The sequence below is a fragment of the Pelophylax lessonae genome (genome assembly GCF_965119305.1).
Source record: "Pelophylax lessonae genome assembly, chromosome: 3".
Classification (NCBI taxonomy): Eukaryota; Metazoa; Chordata; class Amphibia; order Anura; family Ranidae; genus Pelophylax; species Pelophylax lessonae.
Window position 1 is genome coordinate 19,305,604 of NC_138770.1, and position 24,032 is coordinate 19,329,635.

General features: G+C 43.7%; 2 protein-coding genes across 2 annotated transcripts in view; one reads left to right on the top strand and one right to left on the bottom strand.

The window, feature by feature from the left end:
• Positions 1 to 18,030, bottom strand: part of LOC309548805 (uncharacterized protein) — a gene marked incomplete at both ends in the record, with an annotated part of 74,421 nt that extends 56,391 nt beyond the window's left edge. The window contains 3 exons of the mRNA XM_082248746.1: positions 15,591 to 15,688; positions 15,805 to 15,928; positions 17,971 to 18,030. Coding sequence (XP_082104872.1) covers positions 15,591 to 15,688; positions 15,805 to 15,928; positions 17,971 to 18,030 — 282 coding nt within the window. The remainder of the gene's footprint in view (positions 1 to 15,590; positions 15,689 to 15,804; positions 15,929 to 17,970) is intronic.
• LOC309550239 (uncharacterized protein) overlaps positions 1 to 24,032 on the top strand; it is a gene marked incomplete at both ends in the record, with an annotated part of 1,760,330 nt that overhangs the window by 1,280,728 nt on the left and 455,570 nt on the right.

Consider the following 24,032-nt stretch of genomic DNA (forward strand, 5'->3'; position numbering starts at 1 on the left):
ATAACATCTACAGTCATTGCGGATTTGAGGCATAGAGGCCCCAAATATGGATATGGAACCTCCAGTTCCCGGAGTCTGTGTTTTTTGGGGAGACATAAACTTGAATCAGAAACAAGACCACTCCACGGATCCCCCAGGCATACACCTTCCAAAGAGAAGTGTTCCCTTAAATGCCAGGGCCCATAGTCAGTGGGTAAGAGGCTCGCTCCCAGTCCTCTCCAAAAGCCTCTGTCCTGGTTAGGTCTGTCACAGAGTCATTACCTTTCATTGGCTGAGTACATTTTGTGATGTGAGCTTTCAGAAACATTTAGAGGTCTATTTAAAAATACGAATATAGTTAAATGAGTGTGACCAACATTCGCCCAGCTGTGACAAGTTTTGGCAATATTTTATCTCATATGATCATTGGTTCCATCTAGTGGCCATAATCCTTTATTGCACTATTTTTACTGATGGAGGTATTTCAGGAAAAATTCCGTAATATGGCCACTAGATGGAGCTGGCGATCATAGGAAATCACTGTGTTAATTAAAATACAGCCAGAATTTTTAACAGCTGAATGAATGTTTGTCACATTCGTCCAATTAACTTACTGTAAATAAGGGGGAAAAAACAAGGGTGGTTAGTGAAAGCAGCGCAGATTACACACACTACACAGTGTTAGGCACACAGTTAAATCTTTGATTGTCCCTAGATATTAACCCCTTCCCAGTCATTGTCATTAGTACAGTGACAGTGTATAGTATTATCACTGATCTCTGTATTGGTATCACTGGTGATGTCAGTGTCAGTCCCCAGCCGGTGTCATTAGTACAGTGACAGTGTATAGTATTATCACTGATCTCTGTATTGGTGTCACTGGTGATGTCAGTGTCAGTTAATGCCCCTCCCAGCCAACGTCAGCTAGCGCCAGATTGTCCGCCACACTATCACAGTCCCACTATAAGTTGCTGATCACCACCATTACCAGTATAACATCATAGCTGTGTAAATTCACTTATTGGGATTTATTTTTTTACCAAAGACATGTAATGGAATACTGTTTAACCTAAACATATGCAGACATTTTTTTTATTATTTTTTTTATTTATTGGATATATTTTATAATAGAAATATTGTTTTTTTTTTTTTTTCAAAATGTCTGTTTATTTAATAAAAAATAAAAACACAGTTGTGATCGAAGACCACAAAAAAATCTTTATTTGTGTGAAAAAAATTATATAAATGTAATTTTTGTACAGTGTTGCATGACCGCGCAATTACCAGTTATAGTAGTGCAGTGGTGAATAGCAAAAAATAATGCTCTGGTCATGAAGGGGGTAAAACTTTCCGGAGCTTAAGTGGTTAAACCAACCATTCATTTAAAACTAAAAATGTGCATTTGGCCATTTGATGGCGCTAAGTATAATAGAAATTGGTGTCATCCCCCTGGCTCGTCGGCCTCCTGCTTCAGGGGGTGTGGCCAGATGGACACCTTTCTACACCTATGGTGGACTTGTCCTAAAGTGCGTCTCTTTTGGATGAGGGTACGCTTTTATTTTTTCAGGTACGACAGTCAATGTTACCACAGATGCAAGTATTACCCTTCTGAGTAAACCAGTGGAAAATGTCCTGAGACACACACAGACCTTAATATACTTCATGTTCTTCCCCATGACTAAGCTCTGGGGGCGGAGTAAAACATGGGGGCGTGGACTGGTGGGAGCCCAGGCTGAGGTTGTCTCTCTCATACCACCATAGGACTCCATGGATGTGCGGCACCAGCGATCTTTCCTCTCTTCCTTAATATACTTCATGTTCTTGGCGGCCAAAATTGCTATCCGCCTGGAAAAGCCCAGATATAGACATCGTCCTAACGAAGTGTAAGCTCACATGGATAATGCTAAATGAAAGAATGGTTTGTGTCTTCCGAGACAAACAACCCCTCTTCCACATAATATGGTCTCCTTGGCTCCCCCTATCTGCAGGTTCCACACACAAGGTGTTGACTGCAGGAACGGCTGGCGGTAAATCCCCACCGGACTTACTTCCTTTTCTCTTTCTTTCTTTCTTTCTCATTCCCATTAAAATCAATGAATGCTTTCACACTATGGCGGGGGGGGGGGGGGGGGGCTGTAATAAAAAACCCTGCAAGCAGTATCTTTGGAACTTGTTTGGAACGGTAAAAAAAAGCACCTCAAAAACGCCCCTCTTCATTGAAATAAATGGGAAGCGCCTCCAAAATGCTTTTTAAAGTAGTTTTTGAGTCACGTGTCCTTAACAAAAAAAAAAGTGCACTGCTAACGCCTCAAAAGCAAATCAAAAGTGCAGCAAAAGCGCTGTGTATGTAAACGATCGCCTTGTAGAACAACCCATTCAATGTAAAATAGAGATAAAAGGCAAAACATTTGTGTACACTGTATGTGCGTGTGTGTATATATATATATATATATATATATATATATATATATATATATACATACACATACAGTATCTCACAAAATAAGTACACCCCATTACATTTTTGTAAACATTTAATTCTATCTTTTCATGTGACAACACGGAAGAAATGACACTTTGCTACAATGTAAAGTAGTGAGTGTACAGCTTGTATAACAGTGTAAATTTGCTGTCCCTCAAAATAACTCAACACACAGCCATTAATGTCTAAACCGCTGGCAACAAAAGTGAGTACACCCCTAAGTAAAAATGTCCAAATTAGGCCCAGGGTGTCAATATTTTGCGTGGCCACCATTATTTTCCACCAATGCCTTAATTCTCTTGGGCATGGAGTTCACCAGAGCTTCACAGGTTGCCACTGGAGTCCTCTTCCCCTCCTCCATGATGACATCAAGGAGTTGGTGAATGTTAGAGACCTTGCGCTCCTCCACCTTCCATTTGAGGATACCACACAGATGCTCAATAGGGTTTAGGTCTGGAGACATGCCTGGCCAGTCCATTATCTTTACCCTCAGCTTCTTTAGCAAGGCAGTGGTCGTCTTGGAGGTGTTTGGGGTCGTTATCATGTTGGAATACTGCCCTGTGGCCCAGTCTACGAAGGGAGGGGATCATCCTCTACTTCAGTATGTCACAGTACATGTTGGCATTCATGGTTCCTTCAATGAACTGTAGATCCCCAGTGTCGGCAGCACTAATGCAGCTCCAGACCATGACTCTCCCACCACCATGCTTGACTGTAGGCAAGACACACTTGTCTTTGTACTCCTCACCTAGTTGCCGCCACACACGCTTCACACCATCTGAACCAAATAAGTTTATCTTGGTCTCCTCAGACCATAGGACATGGTTCCAGTAATCCATGTCCTTAGTCTGCTTGTCTTCAGCAAATGTTTGTGGGCTTTCTTGTGCATCATCTTTAGAAGTGGCTTCCTTCTGGGACGACAGCCATGCAGACCAATTTGATGCAGTGTGCGGCGTATGGTCTGAGCATTGACAGGTTGACTCCCACCCCTTCAACCTCTGCAGCAATGCTGGCAGCACTCATATGTTTATTTCCCAAAGACAACCACTGCATATGATGCTGATCATGGTGAGGCCTGTTCTGAGTAGAACCTCTCCTGTTAAACCGCTGTATGATCTTGGCCACCATGCTGCAGCTCAGTTTCAATGTCTTGGCAATCTTCTTATAGCCTAGGCCATCTTTTTGTAGAGCAACAATTCTTTTTGTTCAGATCCTCAGAGAGTTATTTGCCATGAGGTGCCATGTTGAGCTTCCAGTGACCAGTATGAGAGAGTGAGAGCGATAACACCAAATTTAACACACCTGCTCCCCATTCACACCTGAGACCTTGTAACACTAATGAGTCACATGACACTGGGGAGGGAAAATGGCTAATTGGGCCTAATTTGGACATTGTCACTTAAGCACTTAAGGGTGTGCTCACTTTTGTTGCCAGTGGTTTAGACATTAATGGCTGTGTTGAGTTATTTTGAGGGGACAGCAAATTTACACTGTTATACAAGCTGTACACTCACTACTTTACGTTGTAGCAAAGTGTCATTGCTTCAGTGTTGTCACATGAAAAGATAGAATAAAATACTTACAAAAAATGTGAGGGGTGTACTTACTTTTGTGAGATACTGTATATTTTATCTTGTACCTAGGATCATCAGGACAGATACCTATATATACACAACACATTTTGGTCCGATTTTTTCCCCCGTGTCTGCCCCGACCTAATTTGTTGGGGGTTGGAAGGAAGGCCGTGTGCTAGTAAGCCATGTTTGTATTTATTATGATGTACATAAATACAGATTATGTTCTATGTTTATGAAACACTAATATCGAGTCTGTTAATTTTAAGAGAAAACTGTCTGTACATCTTCATAGTCTTGAAGAAGCCTTGTGTGAAACGCATTGACCAGTGAACAGACAAAGATGGAGGAATATGATCTGAAGCAAACACAGTGATGTGCCTCCATCCCTAATGGTTAATGCAAACAGAAAAAAGAGGTCGTGGGACTTTAAATAAGGCCGGTCACCAACTAAGATATACAAAAATAGAATCTATTTTTTGCTTCAATAAATTTGTATTGATTTTCAAGGATAAGGTAACCTAGGAATAAACCTCCAACATGGAGGATAACATAGGGAGTGTTACAATTAACAAGGGGAGGGAGGGGAGAAAAATACAAGGGTACAAAGGTGTATCCAGTTCAAGTCTCATAAGCAATAAGGTACAGTTAGTACATATGCAAAATCATAACATTGAAGGTAGAGGATAGAGGACGGGACCGTCCTCCCCAGCCCAGAACCCGTAGGGATCAATGTCTCCAGGCCAGGGAGGACTAGTTCCCGGACTCCACCCTAAAATAGGTTTAGGACATTTTGATATCAGGTGTAAGAAAGGGCCATGATGCCCTTGCAAGTTGAAATTTACTGTAGGTTAGGTTATTAATTGACAGTGCTTGCTCAACTACATAGTTCTCGTTTACTAAATGTATAACTTCGGAAAGGTTTGGAATGACTTTGGATTTCCAGTTTCTAAGTATTCGGTTTCTGGCAGCTAATAGGACGTGGATTATTATTTGTCTATACATGAGGGGATATGTGTCAATGTTGAGGTTTAGGAGGGCTAGTTCAGTGCTTGGATTCCTCAGTACGCCAGTGCAGGTTACAAAAATAGAATCTGAACGTAGTCATTTATTATACATACAGTAATTGATACAAATGTTGACATCAATAACAAATTTGATGCAGACATGTATACAAAAAAAAGCTGACACAAAAAAATCCATATAGTAAGGAGATTGTTATAGTAGTAATAAGATATATTCAGTAATAAAGTTCATGGCCGTCACTAAATGTTACATCTAAGTGAAGAGAGGAAATATCTATACCTACACCAACCTTATGATATATACCAACTTATCCTTATATATGTATGATGTACATGAGTGAAATTAGTAGGAGACATTGAACGCTGGACGCTGCTGAAGACGTTGGATGACGAAACGCGTACAGCGCCATCGCATCACTTCCGGTTCTGGCATTCGCGTGGAACGCATTGCGTTCCAAAGGCTTACACTACGCTCATTTTAATAAGGATTATTGTGAGTACCCTACTATTTGTTTTATGCAATAAAATAGTTATAGCAGTATCACACTATTGGCCTCTATCTTCCATCTACCCATACCTGTCCCACTATACCTGGCTGATTCCGGAGTATACACGTATATATGAGAGTGGACCCCCCTGACGTCTGGGCCTACCTGTAGGAGCCATAACAGAGCCCTACTGGGCACTTCAGATATACCCCCACCTCAGGACACCCGGAGAGGAACAGGATCCAAAAGAGGAATACCTGCCATATTTATATACCTGCTCTATACCCCTGTGTGGGGTGGGTATTTTTGGTGAGTGGGCTACCTTCCCTAGGGGTCACCGAGCACCTCATCCACGGGGTTGTATCCAGCATCTATTATATGAAGATTCTTTGTCACATATATGGACTAAATACGTCCCTTTAATTTCCCCTTATTGCTGGACCACCAGCTTGTCTTGTCACTTAGTTATTTTGTTTTATACACTTATTGTATACAGCACTTTACATGTGCTGCCACCAAGTCACCTTTTCATCACCCACCTAATTGGCACTGGTCACTTTATTTATTTAAATTTTGCCATTTGCCAGTTTATAGTTTGCACCTTACCTGACTCTATATATGTTTTATATATTTATATTTGTATGCACAAGTCACTTTATACACACTATATTTCATTTGTTGACACTTTTCACCAATGATACACTATATTTATGTGAGATATTATCCACTGTAATTGCGTTTTATATGCTCATTTTCATTTATTTATTTATTTTGATGCTTACTTGCTCATTCATTTAATTATTTATTTATCCACCTGTTGTGCATACATTCACACACTCCTCTTTGTGCATACCTACCCTTTTAACATTTAATTATTTATTCTCCTCATTTTGCATATATCTACACACTTTCCTGTCTAAACTTTTACACTACCTCAGTCATGTCCAAAGTCCAGCCCGCGGGCCAGTTGCGGCCCGTCCTTTAGTTTTATATGGCCCCCTGAGCTGTATGGGGAATGTAGTGCCTACCGCCGCTGCTGTTCTGCATTGTTCTTCAGAAAAGGGTGGACCCGGGGGGGAAGAGCAGTGCGCCCTGAGCCCACCCATTGTGTGACAATAGCGAATAAATATTCGCTATTGTCACACAGATCCGCCTCCTGATCCTCCTCCAGGCCAATCAGGAAACGGGTCCGAGACCCGTTTCCTGATCGACCGAAAGGCGAACAATTGCCATTGGCCGAGGAGGATGACTCGGGAGACCCGGAGGATTGAGGAGAAGCAGCCGCTGTATCAGGTAAGTGCACGCTGGTCTCTCTGCATGCTGTGCTAACTCTGCGTTTAAGGGGGCACGCAATGGTCACTCTACATTTAAGGGGGCACGCTGTGGGCACTCTGCATTTAAGGGGGCACGCTATGGTCACTCTACATTTAAGGGGGCACGCTGTGGGAACTCTGCATTTAAGGGGGCACGCTGTGGTCACTCTGCATTTAAGGGGGCAAGCTGTGGTCACACTGCATTTAAGGGGGCATGCTGTGGGCACTCTGCATTGAAAGGGGGCACGCCGTCTGCATGGAAAGGGGGCACGCTGTGGTCACTCTGGCGAGGGCGTGTTTAGGGGCGGAGCAGGGTAGGGTTTGGGTGGGGCAACAAGTGGCGAGTAACTCTTAAGGCCTGGCTAGTAGCTCATGACTTGAAATTCTGAGCCCTGTATATATATATATATATGTGTGTGTGTGTGTGTGTGTGTGTGTGTGTATGTATGTATGTATGTATGTGTGTGTGTATTTAATTTTAATGGTTCAAATGTCAGGCAAAATGGTCGGCCCTCACGCATGTTCACATCGTCAAATCTGGCAGTGGCGGTCGGCCGATAGGGGGCACAGGGGCGCCGCCCCCCCCCCCCCCCAAAAAAGAAAAAAGATTAAAAAAAGAAAAAAAAAAGACAGGTGGCCTTCTGGGGCGTAACTGTAGCGCAGAGCACTGCGCTACACCACCCCCCTTTTGGCGCCCGCCTCATTGGTGCCTATGGGGGGGTGGGGTTTTCCACCCGCAGAGTCGCTGATTGGCGGCCTTCTGGGGCGTAACTGTAGCGCAGAGCACAGCGCTACACCACCCCCCTTTTGTGATGTCTTGGATCATGATTGGTCCAGACTCCAGCCTGGACCAATCATGATTCAGGACATCCATGCTGACCTCGTTGGGGGCGGTGCCGGTGCGTGGATCAGTCACTCACCGTCACCGCCCGGTCACCTTCCCGCCGCCGCAGAAGAGGAGTCGCGAGGAGGGGAGAAGCTGCCGCCGCTCTGCACGATCCGATCGAGCAGAGTCCGACCAATCATTCACAACGTGAGGCCACCCGTCCCGCTGCAGCTGCTGGCACAGAATAACTGGAAGTCTGCGCTCTGCTGCAGGAGGATCAAGAGCAGGTAAGTGACATGACCTGTGACATGACCTGTGACACGACCTATGACCTGAGACATGACCTGTGACATGACCTGACTGTGACATGACCTGTGACATGACTGTAACATGACCTGTGACCTGACCCATGTGTGACATGACTGTGGTCAGGTGGTCACTGTGCATTAATGGGGACATGCTGGTCAGGTCACTGTGCATAGATGGGGGGACATGCTGGTCAGGTCACTGTGCATTAATAGGGACATGCTGGTCAGGTCACTGTGCATTGATTGGGACATGCTGGTCAGGTGGTCACTGTGCATTGATGGGGACATGCTGGTCAGGTGGTCACTATGCATTGATGGGGACATGCTGGTCAGGTGGTCACTGTGCATTAATGGGGACATGCTGGTCAGGTGGTCACTGTGCATTAATGGGGACATGCTGGTCAGGTCACTGTGCATTAATAGGGACATGCTGGTCAGGTCACTGTGCATGAATGGGGACATGCTGGTCAGGTCGCTGTGCATTGAATGGGGACATGCTGGTCAGGTCACTATGCATTAATGGGGACATGCTGGTCAGGTGGTCACTGTGCATTAATGGGGACATGCTGGTCAGGTCACTGTGCATTAATGGGGACATGCTGGTCAGGTCACTGTGCATTGATGAGGGACATGCTGGTCACTGTGCATTGAATGGGGACATGCTGGTAAGGTCACTGTGCATTGAATGGGGACATGCTGGTCAGGTCACTGTGCATTGATGGGGGACATGCTGGTCAGGTCACTGTGCATTGATGAGGGACATGCTGGTCACTGTGCATTGAATGGGGACATGCTGGTCAGGTCACTGTGCATTGATGAGGGACATGCTAGTCACTGTGCATTGAATGGGGACATGCTGGTCAGGTCACTGTGCATTGATGAGGGACATGCTGGTCACTGTGCATTGAATGGGGACATGCTGGTCAGGTCACTGTGCATTGATGGGGGACATGCTAGTCACTGTGCATTGAATGGGGACAGGCTGGTCAATCTTGAACCAACATAATGATTGTTTGTTAAGTCACACAATTTTTACAGCGTTTTTTTGCCGCAAAGCAATACCTATTATATTTTTTATTTTTGCGCCCCCCCCAAAAAAATTTTGAGCACCAGCCGCCACTGAAATCTGGCCTTCTTTGAAAAAAGTTTGGACACCACTGCACTACCTATAGAGGGCAGCGCCATTCCCTTACCTTGATCTCAAACAGAAAACAGAGGTTGTGGGACTTTAAATGAGGCCGGTCACCAACTAAGATATACAAAAATAGAATCTGAATGTAGTCATTTATTATACATACAGTAATTGATACAAATGTTGACATCAGTAATAAATATGATGCAGACATGTATACAAAAAAAGCTGACACAAAAAAAATCCATATAATAAGGAGATTGTTATAATAATAATAAGATATATTCAGTAATAAAGTACATGGCCGTCACTAAATGTTACATCTAAGTGAAGAGAGGAAATATCTATACCTACACCAACCTTATGATATCTACCAACTTATCCTTATATATGTATGATGTACATGAGTGAAATTAGTAGGAGACATTGATCTCCTGTGTACGAGCTGAGCTCAGTTTGGGGCCAGTTTCCTCATTTTATTGAGATCTGGTTTTAGATAAATCAATAAATGTTATTTTAGGATAAATCCATGTAGTTGTTATCTGTCTCATGCTGTGCCCTTAAAGTCCACATATATGACAGTGGTTCCTTGTGAACATCTGTAGGTTCCCATTTCTCTGAACAGATAGGATGTTGGGACTCTCAGGATAGCTCTGGTTTTTCTTCTCCTATCCAAGTTCTCCAAATAAAACATAAAAACACATCCCCTAGACTGGTCATTGGAGACAACGAGCGGAAAAGTGTGTGCACCTGGCTGTGTGAAAATACCCTGTATCTGGCTGTGGAGTAATCAGTGGGAGGCCCAGGCAAACCAATATCCAAGCGGCCCCTGCGGGGGTACCGCTATGCAGAAAGCAAACCTTACTTCAACAAACATTTCTCTCCTCAGGACAGAAAAGAAGAGAAAGATAGGCGACTACACCAAACTTTGATAAGATGCTGCAATGCACATCGATCACCCAGAGAGCAGAGTCCTCTCCATATGTTTTCCTTTTGGTTACTCCCTAGCTGCCCGCATGCTAGGGACAGCTCCTGTCCCAGCGGAAGCCCATTTGGGAGAAACGCGTAGGATTTGAGGAGAGCCGCGCCGTCATTATCCTTTGCACGGTCCACACTGCAGGCGGCCGTACCGGCTTGAATCCATGCTTTTTTTTTCAACTATATGTAAGTGCATTTTCAATACATTTTTATGTGTTTTGAAGATAATGCACTATTAGTTTGCCTCCTCTTTTCCAACCCCTTTTTTAGTGGCTTCGGGTGTGAAACTAAGGAGAAGAGTGATCCTCCCAATTGTTCTTCTGGAGGCTGGATGGGAACTACTTTATAGGCGAGAAACCAACACGTTTTTGAGCTCAACATATGTTATCTCTGGTAAGGAGCCATACATTATTATTTTCCCCATGAGCACGAGGTGTGTGGTGAGGATGGGAAGATATACTGTGAGGAATTAACCCTAGAGTCACCTTTAATGTTGCTTGCTAGCAGTTTCTTTCTCGCTTCCTATATTTTTTTAATCCATCACTTGCTGGCCACGGAGTGCACTAAAGGGGACTTTGTACCCAGGAGCAGCGTGGGGACCAGCTGCATTGCCTTAAGTCCTGGAAAGAGAAATTTAACCTCTTTACAAGCCCGAATGATCCCCATACCGTAAGGTTAGAGGGGATCCAACATATCTGGTGAGCCTCCTGACAAACCCCCCTGAGCACTGTGGTGACCCCTTATGAACATTCTTACCACCATTGCCTCCTTGTTTCTGTTTGGAATAGTAACATTGGGAATATTGGACTTACCTTTTATTTCCATATGCATGGTGTACATTCCATATGGATTGATCAACTGTGGACACTATTTAAATATTTTTTATTTCCTATTTTTATTATTTATTATATTTTTGGATTTATATCTTTAATAGCTGGTTGTAATAGGTTTGTTATAATTGCACCCAGTTGGTTGTTTGCACAATTTTGATGTGTTATCATATACATATATTTACAGATATTGCAAGCGCACTAAACGTGGGAGGTTATTCTACTATACCCCCTCGCTTCTTTATAGAATACTTCCAATAGGTAGGAAAACGTCATACAAAAATGGTCCTATAAGTGAGGAGGAGAAGAAAGGAACGCAGCCTTTGGCTTATCCTGAACATTTATGGGGGTGGGGTCTTATGGGGGAGGAACGAGGGCAGGGCTACCCAAACGTATGCTGCCATGGACATCTGTCAGGAAAGCACATTATGGCCACTAGATGGAACTGACCATTATAGGAAATCCCAATTCACCATGACTGGGGGAATGCGGGTCACATTTTATCAACACATTTATAACAACCAGATCTGTAAATGTTTGTAAAATCTTCCCGCACAAAATGTACTCAGCCAATGAAAGGTAAGGACTCCATTTTTATTTTTCTCCTGCTATCGATCAACACCGGACAACACTTCATCCATGTCTTTGGTGATCTCTGATCTCCTTATGAAGTGTTTCTTACATGATGAAGATCAGCCATGGAGTACAGTGGTGATCGAACGTTTGGGCACCCCAGGTAAACAGTTGTATTAATGTGCATAAAGAAGCCAAGGAAAGATGGAAAAATCTCCAAAAGGCATCAAATTACAGATTAGACATTCTTATAATATGTCAACAAAAGTTAGATTTTATTTCCATCATTTACACTTTCACATTCTGCAGGGTGCCCAAACTTTTGCAGACACCATTTTTTTGTTTTCTGTAATTTTGAAAGTGTCAATGATGGAAATAAAATCTAACTTTTGTTGACATATTATAAGAATGTCTAATCTGTAATTTGATGCCTTTTGGAGATTTTTCCATCTTTCCTTGGCTTCTTTATTGCACATTAATACAAATTTTTACCTGGGGTGCCCAAACTTTCGATCACCACTGTATATCTGAGGTGTATATCAGGGTGTGCTTCTTCCCCACATGTCCACCAACATTCATATAGAAGATATTTCCTGCACTCAGTGCACTAATACACCTCGAGGGTTGTGTGGGACCCCTGATGTACAGGAAGACAGGACTTCAGTGAGGAAAAATTCCCTCACTCACGACAGGAAAGTGGCTTCTCTCCCGTGTGAGATCTCTGATGCTTGGAAAGAGTGGACTTCACTGCAAAACATTTCCCGCACTCAGGACAGGAATATGGCTTCTCACCAGTGTGTGATCTCTGATGCGTGGAAAGAGTGGACTTCACTGCAAAACATTTCCGGCACTCAGGACAGGAATATGGCTTCTCACCAGTGTGTGATCTCTGATGCGTGGAAAGAGTGGACTTCACTGCAAAACATTTCCCGCACTCAGGACAGGAATATGGCTTCTCACCAGTGTGTGATCTCTGATGCGTGGAAAGAGTGGACTTCACTGCAAAACATTTCCCGCACTCATGACAGGAATACGGCTTCTCACCAGTGTGCAATTTCTGATGTCTGTAAAGATCAGACTTCATTGAAAAACATTTCCCGCACTCAGAACAGGAATACAGCTTCTCCCCCGTGTGAGATCTCTGATGTGTGGAAAGAGTGGACTTCTGTGCAAAACATTTCCCGCACTCAGGACAGGAATACGGCTTCTCACCAGTGTGCAATCTCTGATGTTCGTAAAGACCAGACTTCACTGAAAAACATTTCCCACACTCAGAACAGGAATACGGCTTTTCCCCCCTGTGAAATCTCTGATGTGTGGAAAGAGTGGACTTCTGTGCAAAACATTTCCCGCACTCAGAACAGGAATACGGCTTCTCACCAGTGTGCGATCTCTGATGCCTGGAAAGATTGGACTTCTCTGAAAAACATTTTCCACACTCAGAACAAGAATATGGCTTTTCACCCGTGTGCCATCTCTGATGTGTGGAAAGATTGGACTTCTCTGAAAAACATTTCCCACACTCAGAACAAGAATATGGCTTTTCACCCGTGTGCCATCTCTGATGTGTGGAAAGACTGGACTTCTCTGAAAAACATTTCTTACACTCAGGACAACAATAGAGCTTCTCACCAGTGTGCAATTTCTGATGTCTGGAAAGAGCGGACTTCCGTGAAAAACATTTCCTGCACTCAGGACAGGAATATGGCTTCTCTCCAGTGTGCAATTTCTGATGTCTGGAAAGAGCGGACTTCTGTGAAAAACATTTCCTGCACTCAGGACAGGAATATGGCTTCTCTCCAGTGTGCAATTTCTGATGTTTGCAACGATCAGACTTCAATGGAAAACATTTCCCGCACTCAGGACAGGAATATGGATTCTCACCGCTGTGAGATCTTTTATGCACATTAAGCTTGTATTTAAAACGGAAACACTTCCCGCACTCAGTAAAGGAGAACCTCTTATCTGTTTTAAGGATGGCACCGTCCCTCACAGTCTGAGGCTCCTCAGGATAAGAGGAATACGATGGTCCATCTACACTGTGTGGTGCCGGATGGACATTTGAGGTCGCTGGGTTTTCTCCTGGATTATACTGTGTGATGTCCTCATCTTCTACTTTACAGTCTGGAGACAAAGTGAGACAATCCTCTGAGGTTTTCCCCATCTCCCGTCCATGTACTAAAATAGAAATACAAAGATTATTACTAGACATCAGCAGATTGGTTCCCCTAAACCAGGACTCCGCCCACATCAGGCAGCTTTGTCTCTGAGGATCTTACAATTCCCCCCTCAAGGTAACTAGTAAATGGGTCCTCTGATCTCCTACCAGTTCATTTCTTTATTCATGGATCTTAGTCAGAGAGTGAGGAAACAACAAGAACTGTCTTTTATAGGAGTGACAGTGATGAGGGGATTATATGACGAGTGTCCCCACCCCTCTATCACTCACTGCCATCTTCCTTACACAAGAAGTCCTGCGCTTCCTTATTTAGTCCATTATTTAGTCATGAATAACAGCGGGGCTGAGCCCCACCAGAGGTCAGAGAGTGAGGATGGGGGGAGAACAACCAAGATGAAGACTGGACTGATCCTGAAGACCACCATCATTGGGTTACTGACTCCTCCTTCATTATCACTTTCTGTTTAAGGTCCCAAAGTTTGAGGATGTTATCACATTATTATCAACATGTAAAAGTCTGTCCTCCAATCAAACCATCAGATATAAAATGGGTGTAACAAAAGAGAATCCATATTATGTGTATATATAGCAGTGGGTAGAGGGGAGAGAGCAGAAGTCTGTAATGAACAACAGAGTATATAGTACAGGGGTCAGAACTCATAATTTTTGTGTTCAGTAATCAGTTGCAGAGGTCCCACACCGCTGCCTCCCATCTCCCGAGACTGCACTCAGTGACTTGGGTGTGAGACTATACAGACATATCCCTCCACCCGGCACAGCCAGCAAATAACAGAGCAAGTAACCCCAGGAGAATTACTGCCAGCTGAACCCCAGAATCTCCATAAATCCAGTCTAGAGACATAAATTGTGTCTGCAGCACAGAGAAGGAAGATTATCCGAGAGAAATACAGGAATACAGGACGGGGAACACAGCTCAGGAAAGTGACCAGGGTATTACAGGCTGATTTCACCCAGTCCCCACCCTACTCTGGACCAATCAGTGAGCAGTATGGGTTGAAGAATGTATTTAGTGTTAATGGCCCACCTGTGCTGATCTCTGTAGGAGTGTCCTCCTCTATAAATGTCCCCGTTATTCCATCCTCCTCCATAGACTGCTGATCATCCCTCACATACGTCTCTTCTTCTTCTGCTTTAACCTCAAATTCTATATCGATTGGATCTCCACTCTAAATCAAGAAAATGAGAGAGAATATCATCTGTAAAATATAAGATTTAATATTGCAACATCACATCAACAATCCACACATTGTCTCCATGAGTCTGTGTTTTATAAGCTCCGCCCACTAACCTTATAACAGGTGGTGTGATCTTCCTGTGTGGAATCCCGGGAATACAGAGGACGGGGACATCTCTCTGGTGGGTTCCTGGTATTAGGTGGCTCCATCATATTCTTGTTTCCTTCTGAAAACTCCTCCGTCACTCCATACTCCTCATCCTCCTCTTTATACTCTTCTTTAACATCAATATTATCATCCCCAAGTTTTCCACTCTGAATATATAATAAAATATTCATTGTAACAAATATACTGTATATAAATCATAACTACTAATAATTGTCAATCATTTACCTGATGATAGTGAGGGATGGTGTGACCTTCCTGTGTGGAATCCCGGGAATACAGAGGACGGGGACATCTCTCTGGTGGCTTTATGTAGCTGGATGACTCAACCATGGTGTCCTGATACAGATCTTTGTGTTCCTTTTGAAACTCTGATTCCTTCATCACCCCATCCTCATCCTCCTCTTTTATCTCTTCTTTAACCTCAACTTTAGAATCTCTCAGGTTTCCACTCTGAATATATAATAAAAATGACATCAATGGTAACAATGCAGATAATGTACAGATCCTAATGATACTATCAGTGATTGTTCCTCATCTACCTGATGATGGTGAGGGATGGTGTGATCTTCCTGTGTGGAATCCCGGGAATACAGAGGACGGGGACATCTCTCTGGTGGGTTCCCATTACTGGATCCATCTGTAGGAAACACACACACTGACTGAATACATTGTTTCTATGTGTTTATCAGATGATGGGGGATCTAGGTGGACCCTCCGTACTGCTCTCTCCTTTACAATAAAGTCTCCTCTTACCCGGTGATGTGAGGGGCGGCTGATTCTCCATCATGACGTCCTTGTAGAGATCCTTGTGTCCTTCTAAATACTCCCACTCCTCCATGGAGAAATAGACAGTGACATCCTGACACCTTATAGGAACCTGACACACACAATGATATAGATAACATCCACACACATAGTTACATAGTTAATCTGGTTGAAAAAAGACATAAGTCCATTCAGATTAACCAACATAGAAAACCTGTGTATATTCAATCCTATACCCACACCGGTCTCTGTCCTTTAGCCAATTTTCTATACCTTTTACAAATGGATTTTACAGCCTGTAGATTTTTTACCTTACACATTAGCCATGTGGGGAACTGTGTCACACACTTTTTAAAAAAAACAAGAATACCACATCCACAGCCACCCCTCTGTCCAAGTATACCACGTCCACAACCCCCCCTCTGTCCAAGTATACCACGTCCACAGCCACCCCTCTGTCCAAGTATACTACGTCCACAGCCACCCCTCTGTCCCAGTATACCACATCCACAGCCACCCCTCTGTTCAAGTATAAAACATCCACAGCCATCCCTTTGTCCAAGTATACAACATCCACAGCCACCCCTCTGTCCCAGTATACCACATTCACAGCCACCCCTCTGTCCCAGTATACCAGATTCACAGCCACCCCTCTGTCCCAGTATACCACATCCACAGCCATCCCTCTGTCCAAGTATACGACATCCACAGCCACCCCTCTGTTCAAGTATACCATGCCCACAGCCACCCCCCTGTTCAAGTATACCACGCCCACAGCCACCCCTCTGCCCAAGTATACCACGCCCACAGCCACCCCTCTGTTCAAGTATACCACATCCACAGCCACCCCTCTGTCCATGTATACCACGTCCACAGCCACACCTCTGTTCAAGTATACCACGCCCACAGCCACCCCTCTGTTCAAGTATACCACGCCCACAGCCACCCCTCTGTTCAAGTATACCACGCCCACAGCCACCCCTCTGTTCAAGTATACCACGCCCACAGCCACCCCTCTGTTCAAGTATACCACGTCCACAGCCACCCCTCTGTTCAAGTATACCACATCCACAGCCACCCCTCTGTCCATGTATACCACGTCCACAACCACACCTCTGTCCAAGGGAAAGACATAGGGGGGAGGAGCTTTGAGGTCAGTGTGATGTCATAGGAAATATAGACTCTGAAGGGAGGGACATTTGAATGAAGAGATTTGAGAGTCCTCTATATGAGGCTCCCTTGCAAACTAAATCATTGTTCCTGGGTGCGTCCTACCTCTACTAAACTGAAGAGTGAACGCTGATAGAAAAATCTGTCAGGAAAGTGTGAAAGTAATCTCTCATGTGAGCAGGTGACGTGCGGAGGAATGGAGTGAAAATAGCAGACAATTTTCTCCAGAGCTCCTAATGGTGGGGATGGATTTTGCTGCATGCTGGTGCCAAGTTTCCACCCCCAGGGTCACTGCAGGTATGGAGAAAAGCTGTGTAAGAGGATATGGAGGAGATCCAGGAATCAGGATAAAGGTCAGGACAAGCAACAGACGAGCGCATCCAAGAGATGAAGCCGGGGTCACTACACAGAAAATCAATCCAAAGAAACAACAGGCAGGACGAGGAATAGCAAGAAGGAGCTCAGAGGCAAACGAGAATATTTCTCAGCCAATGGGAGATTATCTCAGCATGACTGACATAATAAAGGAGATGAGGGGGAGGGGAAGAAGTCACTTAAGGTGACCATAGATACATGGAAATTCAGCTGGTTCAGCAGGGATCGCTCACATTTCCATCCATGTGTGGTCACGGCCGGATAAAAGTCACTCCATCAGCAGCTGCAGCCAATAGCTTCATCACTGATCTGTGTATTCTGAGAGTGGAGGAGCGCCCCCCATTGTCAGAATACAATCGTGCTCTGATGTGTGGATGGGGGAATCGCTTCAGTTTTTTTTTCTCTCATTCCGCTGGCTGAACGATAAAACTGAACCATGTATGGCCAGCTTTGGAAGGTAGATATATTATTCATCAACTGATCCCCCTGAAGGGGTTAATCTAGGTTTCCACACTATATGGAGATAAAAGACGTCACAGTGACTATGGAGGAAGAGGACGGACATGACGGGGGGTTACTGGGTGTAAATGGAAAATAAGATCTTATTACCTCCTCAGCAGCCACTTCCAGTAATCTCTCCTCTCTACTTCCTCCCAACTGACCTTTCATCTAGAACTTCCTGTCTGTATATGACATCACTTCCTGTGTGTACCTGAAATCACTTCCTGTCTGTATTTCATAGAGACTTCCTGTCTGAGTAGAAGTGAGATCACCACCTTGTGGAGATCAGAGGAACTGCAGCCCTGAGAAACATCTAGTAATGTGAACATTGCCTTGTGCTGTGTGTATGTACTGTAAATTCTTATAGATGGGTCATCTCCACTCCCACCAAGGGGGATAGAAATATTTCTCTATCTTTCATTGACAGACGTAGCTCCATATCTTCTTAGACCATTGGGTTATGCTTCTCCCATCAGGAATAGGACACTAGGCAGGAAAAAGCTTTAACACGCCTATGGGGCTGTCCCTGCAGGCATAACCCCACACACTCTGCTACAGCCCTCCGTTTGTTTCTGCCTAGTTTAGGAGTAGGACCTAATTCCCGGCTGGGGTTTCGGTCTTAGCTATTTAAAAGGGAAATTTTTGTTATATGTAATCTTTATTTACTAGTTTAGAGTTCCTGGAGAACTACAAGCAACAGCTGGCTGCAGTTTTGCACTAGACAATCTAGATCCAGCCTGGCCAGAGAGTGTGAGCAGGTTATAGTCCAGCACTAGGCCTCGCCATGACAGAGCCCCGATGGATGGGGAAGACCCTGCGAGTGGACCGTCTCACTGGGACGTGATGACCTGGAACGCCCTGAGTCGCAGTGTTCCCCCTGGCTGGCAGCACCCCCAATCCGGGTGGGAGGTGGTCTATTTCGAGTGGCGCCCACCTGGTACTGTGGCATGGTGAGTAATGCCGTCCCCCCAATCCTCTGGCAGTCTCGGGGTGGACGTGGGCCCCCTCCTTAGAATGGTTGGACCCTCGGGAGATCCCTCGGTTCCCGTGGCCTCTTGGACATACCAGGACCCCCCCCCTGTTATTCTCCCCCTTCCCCTAGTAGGTTCTTACCTTGGGGGGCGGTAATAGTATGGCCGCTGTGGTGTTCCTGCGGGGGGGGGGGTGATTGTCCTGGTGCGGTCTTTTGTTAAGGACCTTCTGATGCCACTTGTCTGGGACCAGGGGACCTGGGACTGGGTCCCAAAGGCCCGCATGGCGCACCGTGGGGTCGCCATTTTGCTATAGATTTGTGCTCAATATTTTCCATTAAAAATGTATAGGCAGCCATTTTCTGTTAGTTCCCCATATGAATGCACGGGACGGCCATTTTCTTGTAGTCCACATTTGCTGGACAGGCAAAAGGCATGACACAATAGATCTAGCAATGACCCAGGCTTTTTTTTCAACTTCCTGTGTTAGATCGTTTTTACTTTATGTTTCACGCGTGATGGTGAGGGCGCCCCCTTAGTAGTGCTTCCCCACTCACCAGAGCAATATGACTCCCAGCTTTTCAGCTACCAGAGTCACAAACATCCTTCACACTCTCCTTACCTCCCATGGCAAAGGAACTGGATCCTCCTCGCTCACTCCTGCAAGTCTGCTGTGCTTTCTGTCAGTCTCCCACCTAGACTCGGCTTCCTTCTCTGACCGCTGTTCCAGCAGGAGCTCCGCCTCTTCATACACACTCAGGGAGGAGAGAAAGGGGAAGGATATACAGTACATACACACACAGCACAAGGCCGTGTTCACACTACGAGACGTTTCTCAGGGCTGCAGTTCCTCTGATCTCCACAAGGTGGTGATCTCACCTCTCCCCAGACAGGAAGTCTCTATGGAATACAGACAGGAAGTGATGTCAGATATAAATAGGAATTCTGGGGGAGAGGTGAGGCGGGAGGAAGTAGAGAGGAGACGTTGCTGGAAGTGGCAGCAGAGGAGGTAATAAGATCTTATTTTCTATTTACACCCCCCCCCCCCCCCATCATGTCCGTCCTCTTCCTCCATAGTCACTGTGATGTCTTTTATCTCCAGCAGATGATGATACACACATATATAGTGTGGAAACCTAGATTAACCCCTTCAGGGGCAGAACATTTCCCCACTTACGGGGCCGGAACATTCTCCTCATTCTTATTTCTCGATTAGTCTTTTTTTTAAACAACTTAGTTGACTTGTATTAGGTGTGTTGGTTGGGGGGTTTGTTTAGACATAAAAAGAATCTTATTTTGTCCCTCTTTACCAGCAGATCAAAAACTAGCAAAAAATAATTTGTGATCTGTCAAGCCAAAGGTAAGAGACTTCTGGATCAAAAGAACACTAAACTGAATGTTCCTCTGTGTAATCCCACCGGGGTCCATTCTTCCCTCATATTATCCCCCATACATCCCCATCCTAATATTGTACAACCAGTACAGTCCACATCATTCTCTCTCATCAATTATTGGTTTACAGGGAAACCTGTATAGATCACATGACCAATGAGGATGGAGGAGGACCAGAGTCACATGACTGAGAAGATACTAAACCTCACCCTGGAGATCATCTACCTGCTGACCGGAGAGGTGAGGAGGATTCTGGGAGGTCACATGACATCACTCTTATCTCTATTAATAAAACACAGACCTGACCGGAGAGGTGAGGAGGATTCTGGGAGGTCACATGACATCACTCTCATCTCTATTAATAAAACACAGACCTGACCGGAGAGGTGAGGAGGATTCTGGGAGGTCACATGACATCACTCTTATCTCTATTAATAAAACTCAGACCTGACCGGAGAGGTGAGGAGGATTCTGGAATTCTAACATGATATTCCTATTGGTTCTCCAATACAGAGATTTCCTCTTCTGAAGTCAGGTGATCATATGACCATCACAGTGCCTCCATGTGACTCCCTAAAACCTGAGAGACACAACATGGAGAAGATTCTAGAAGTCACCAAAAAGATGATGGAGCTGCTGACAGGAGAGGTGAGCGGTGCTGGGAATTCATTTTTGTAATTTTATTTTTATTGAATTTTCCAAAAATAAAGAAGTTACATCCATTGTATTTCACAAAACAGGCAATGAAGAGGGTATATAGATATTACACCATGAAGAGGGTATATAAATATTACACCATGAAGAGGGTATATAGATATTACACCATGAAGAGGGTATATAGATATTACACCATGAAGAGGGTATATAGATATTACACCATGAAGAGGGTATATATAGATATTACACCATGAAGAGGGTATATATAGATATTACACCATGAAGAGGGTATATAGATATTACACCATGAAGAGGGTATATAGATATTACACCATGAAGAGGGTATATAGATATTACACCATGAAGAGGGTATATAGATATTACACCATGAAGAGGGTATATAGGTATTACACCATGAAGAGGGTATATAGATATTGCACCATGAAGAGGGTATATAGGTATTACACCATGAAGAGGGTATATAGATATTACACCATGAAGAGGGTATATAGATATTACACCATGAAGATGGTATATAGGTATTACACCATGAAGAGGGTATATAGATATTACACCATGAAGAGGGTATATAGATATTACACCATAAAGAGGGTATATAGATATTACACCATGAAGAGGGTATATAGATATTACACCATGAAGAGGGTATATAGGTATTACACCATGAAGAGAGTATATAGATATTACACCATGAAGAGGGTATATAGGTATTACACCATGAAAAGGGTATATAGATATTACACCATGAAGAGGGTATATAGGTATTACACCATGAAGATGGTATATAGATATTACACCATGAAGAGGGTATATAGATATTACACCATGAAGAGGGTATATAGATATTACACCATGAAGAGGGTATATAGGTATTACACCATGAAGAGGGTATATAGATATTACACCATGAAGAGGGTATATAGATATTACACCATGAAGAGGGTATATAGATATTACACCATGAAGAGGGTATATAGGTATTACACCATGAAGAGGGTATATAGATATTACACCATGAAGAGGGTATATAGATATTACACCATAAAGAGGGTATATAGGTATTACACCATGAAGAGGGTATATAGGTATTACACCATGAAGAGGGTATATAGATATTACACCATGAAGAGGGTATATAGATATTACACCATGAAGAGGGTATATAGATATTACACCATGAAGAGGGTATATAGGTACTACACCATGAAGAGAGTATATAAATATTACACCATAAAGAGGGTATATAGGTATTACACCATGAAGAGGGTATATAGGTATTACACCATGAAGAGGGTATATAGATATTACACCATGAAGAGGGTATATAGGTACTACACCATGAAGAGGGTATATAGATATTACACCATGAAGAGGGTATATAGATATTACACCATGAAGAGGGTATATAGGTATTACACCATGAAGAGGGTATATAGATATTACACCATGAAGAGGGTATATAGGTATTACACCATGAAGAGGGTATATAGATATTACACCATGAAGAGGGTATATAGGTATTACACCATGAAGATGGTATATAGGTATTACACCATGAAGAGGGTATATAGATATTACACCATGAAGAGGGTATATAGATATTACACCATGAAGAGGGTATATAGGTATAACACCATGAAGAGGGTATATAGATATTACACCATGAAGAGGGTATATATAGATATTACAGCTTGTAATAGCCAATAGACATACAGCATACTTGGACAGTATATGCAGTAAACTGAAATAAGTCAGAGGAACCCTCAAAGTTCTGGATAGAACATGAGATGTTTGGCCATCCGATGGACATGTCTGAGTTTGGTGGTTGCCAGGAGAACGGTATTTGCCTGACTGCTTTGTGCCAAGAAGAGTTGAAGCTGTTATAGCTGCAAAGGGCGGAGCCAACTCAATATTAAACCCTACAGACTAAAACTGGGATGCCATTAAAGTTCATGTGCGTCTAAAGGCAGGCGTCCCAATACTTTTGGCAATATAGTATAAGTGAAGGTTTTCAGTAACCGGGAGCACCTGGTATAATAGTTTGTAGATGGAGGATATGAGGTGTGGTTGGTGTGGGCCTTGGATTCATATGTGTTTGAATTTGGTTGGTTGGTGTAAAGCTAATGATGGAGGGGGGGGGGGGGTGGAGAAAAATGCTTCCATTGAATATAAGAGATAAAGAGGTTATTGGGAATATGGAGCTTAGTGTGGAATTCCTCAAAGGGTCTGAGTTTTCTTGTAACCAAATCTACAAAATGACGCAACTATAAGGAGAATTATCTGCAGGACTGTGAAAACAACAGCCAGGTCTATTAAGAGGAGAAGTCTCACACCAGATTATTGACCACAATGTGGTGGATAAGAACAGTCAAGTTAATGAAAAAGCCAACTATACCACTGCAAAAGGTCCCTGTTCCCCGCCACTTTCTCCACACACATCACAAGCACATGGCTTATCTGGAGGTCATTGCAATTGAGACCATCCACAAGGGTTCACCTACTGATAATGAAAGGTTCTCCCTCTTATGTAGGAAGGAGACCTTCTGGATTTATAAGTTTGGTTCCTTATCACCATATGGCCTGAATGAGGACTTAGAGATCCATAATATTGTCTAATAATAATCCTCATATCCTATTAACTTCTTTTTACCACTTTGTGTGTCATAATTGTTGTCGCTGGCAGACATATTAACATTAATAATAATATTTTATTTTTTATTATTATTATAATATTAGTTAGTTCTTAGAATATGCACAATAGTATACAGGCAAATATTCCCCTTTTTATTATTTTCTCTTTCTAATTGATATGACGATATTTTGTACATTTGTGATTATACTGCAGAGTTTGTATTTGATGGCAACTGACTCAATGGCAGCCATAAGCATGGATGGGTTAAGTGGCATCCAGATCTGCATAGCTCCGCCCACTCCCCGCCCCTCTATTGGGACACATACAGCTTAAATACTCCAGTTGCCTTTATCCCCATAACTTGATAAAGTGCATGCACGTGAAACACGTCATCATGGCAACTTTACAAGCTTGCATTCCATGCTGGGACCCTGAGGCTTCCTCTGGTTCTTCCTGCTCCCGCCCACTGGCCAACAGTGATGTCACCCGAGCGCGCT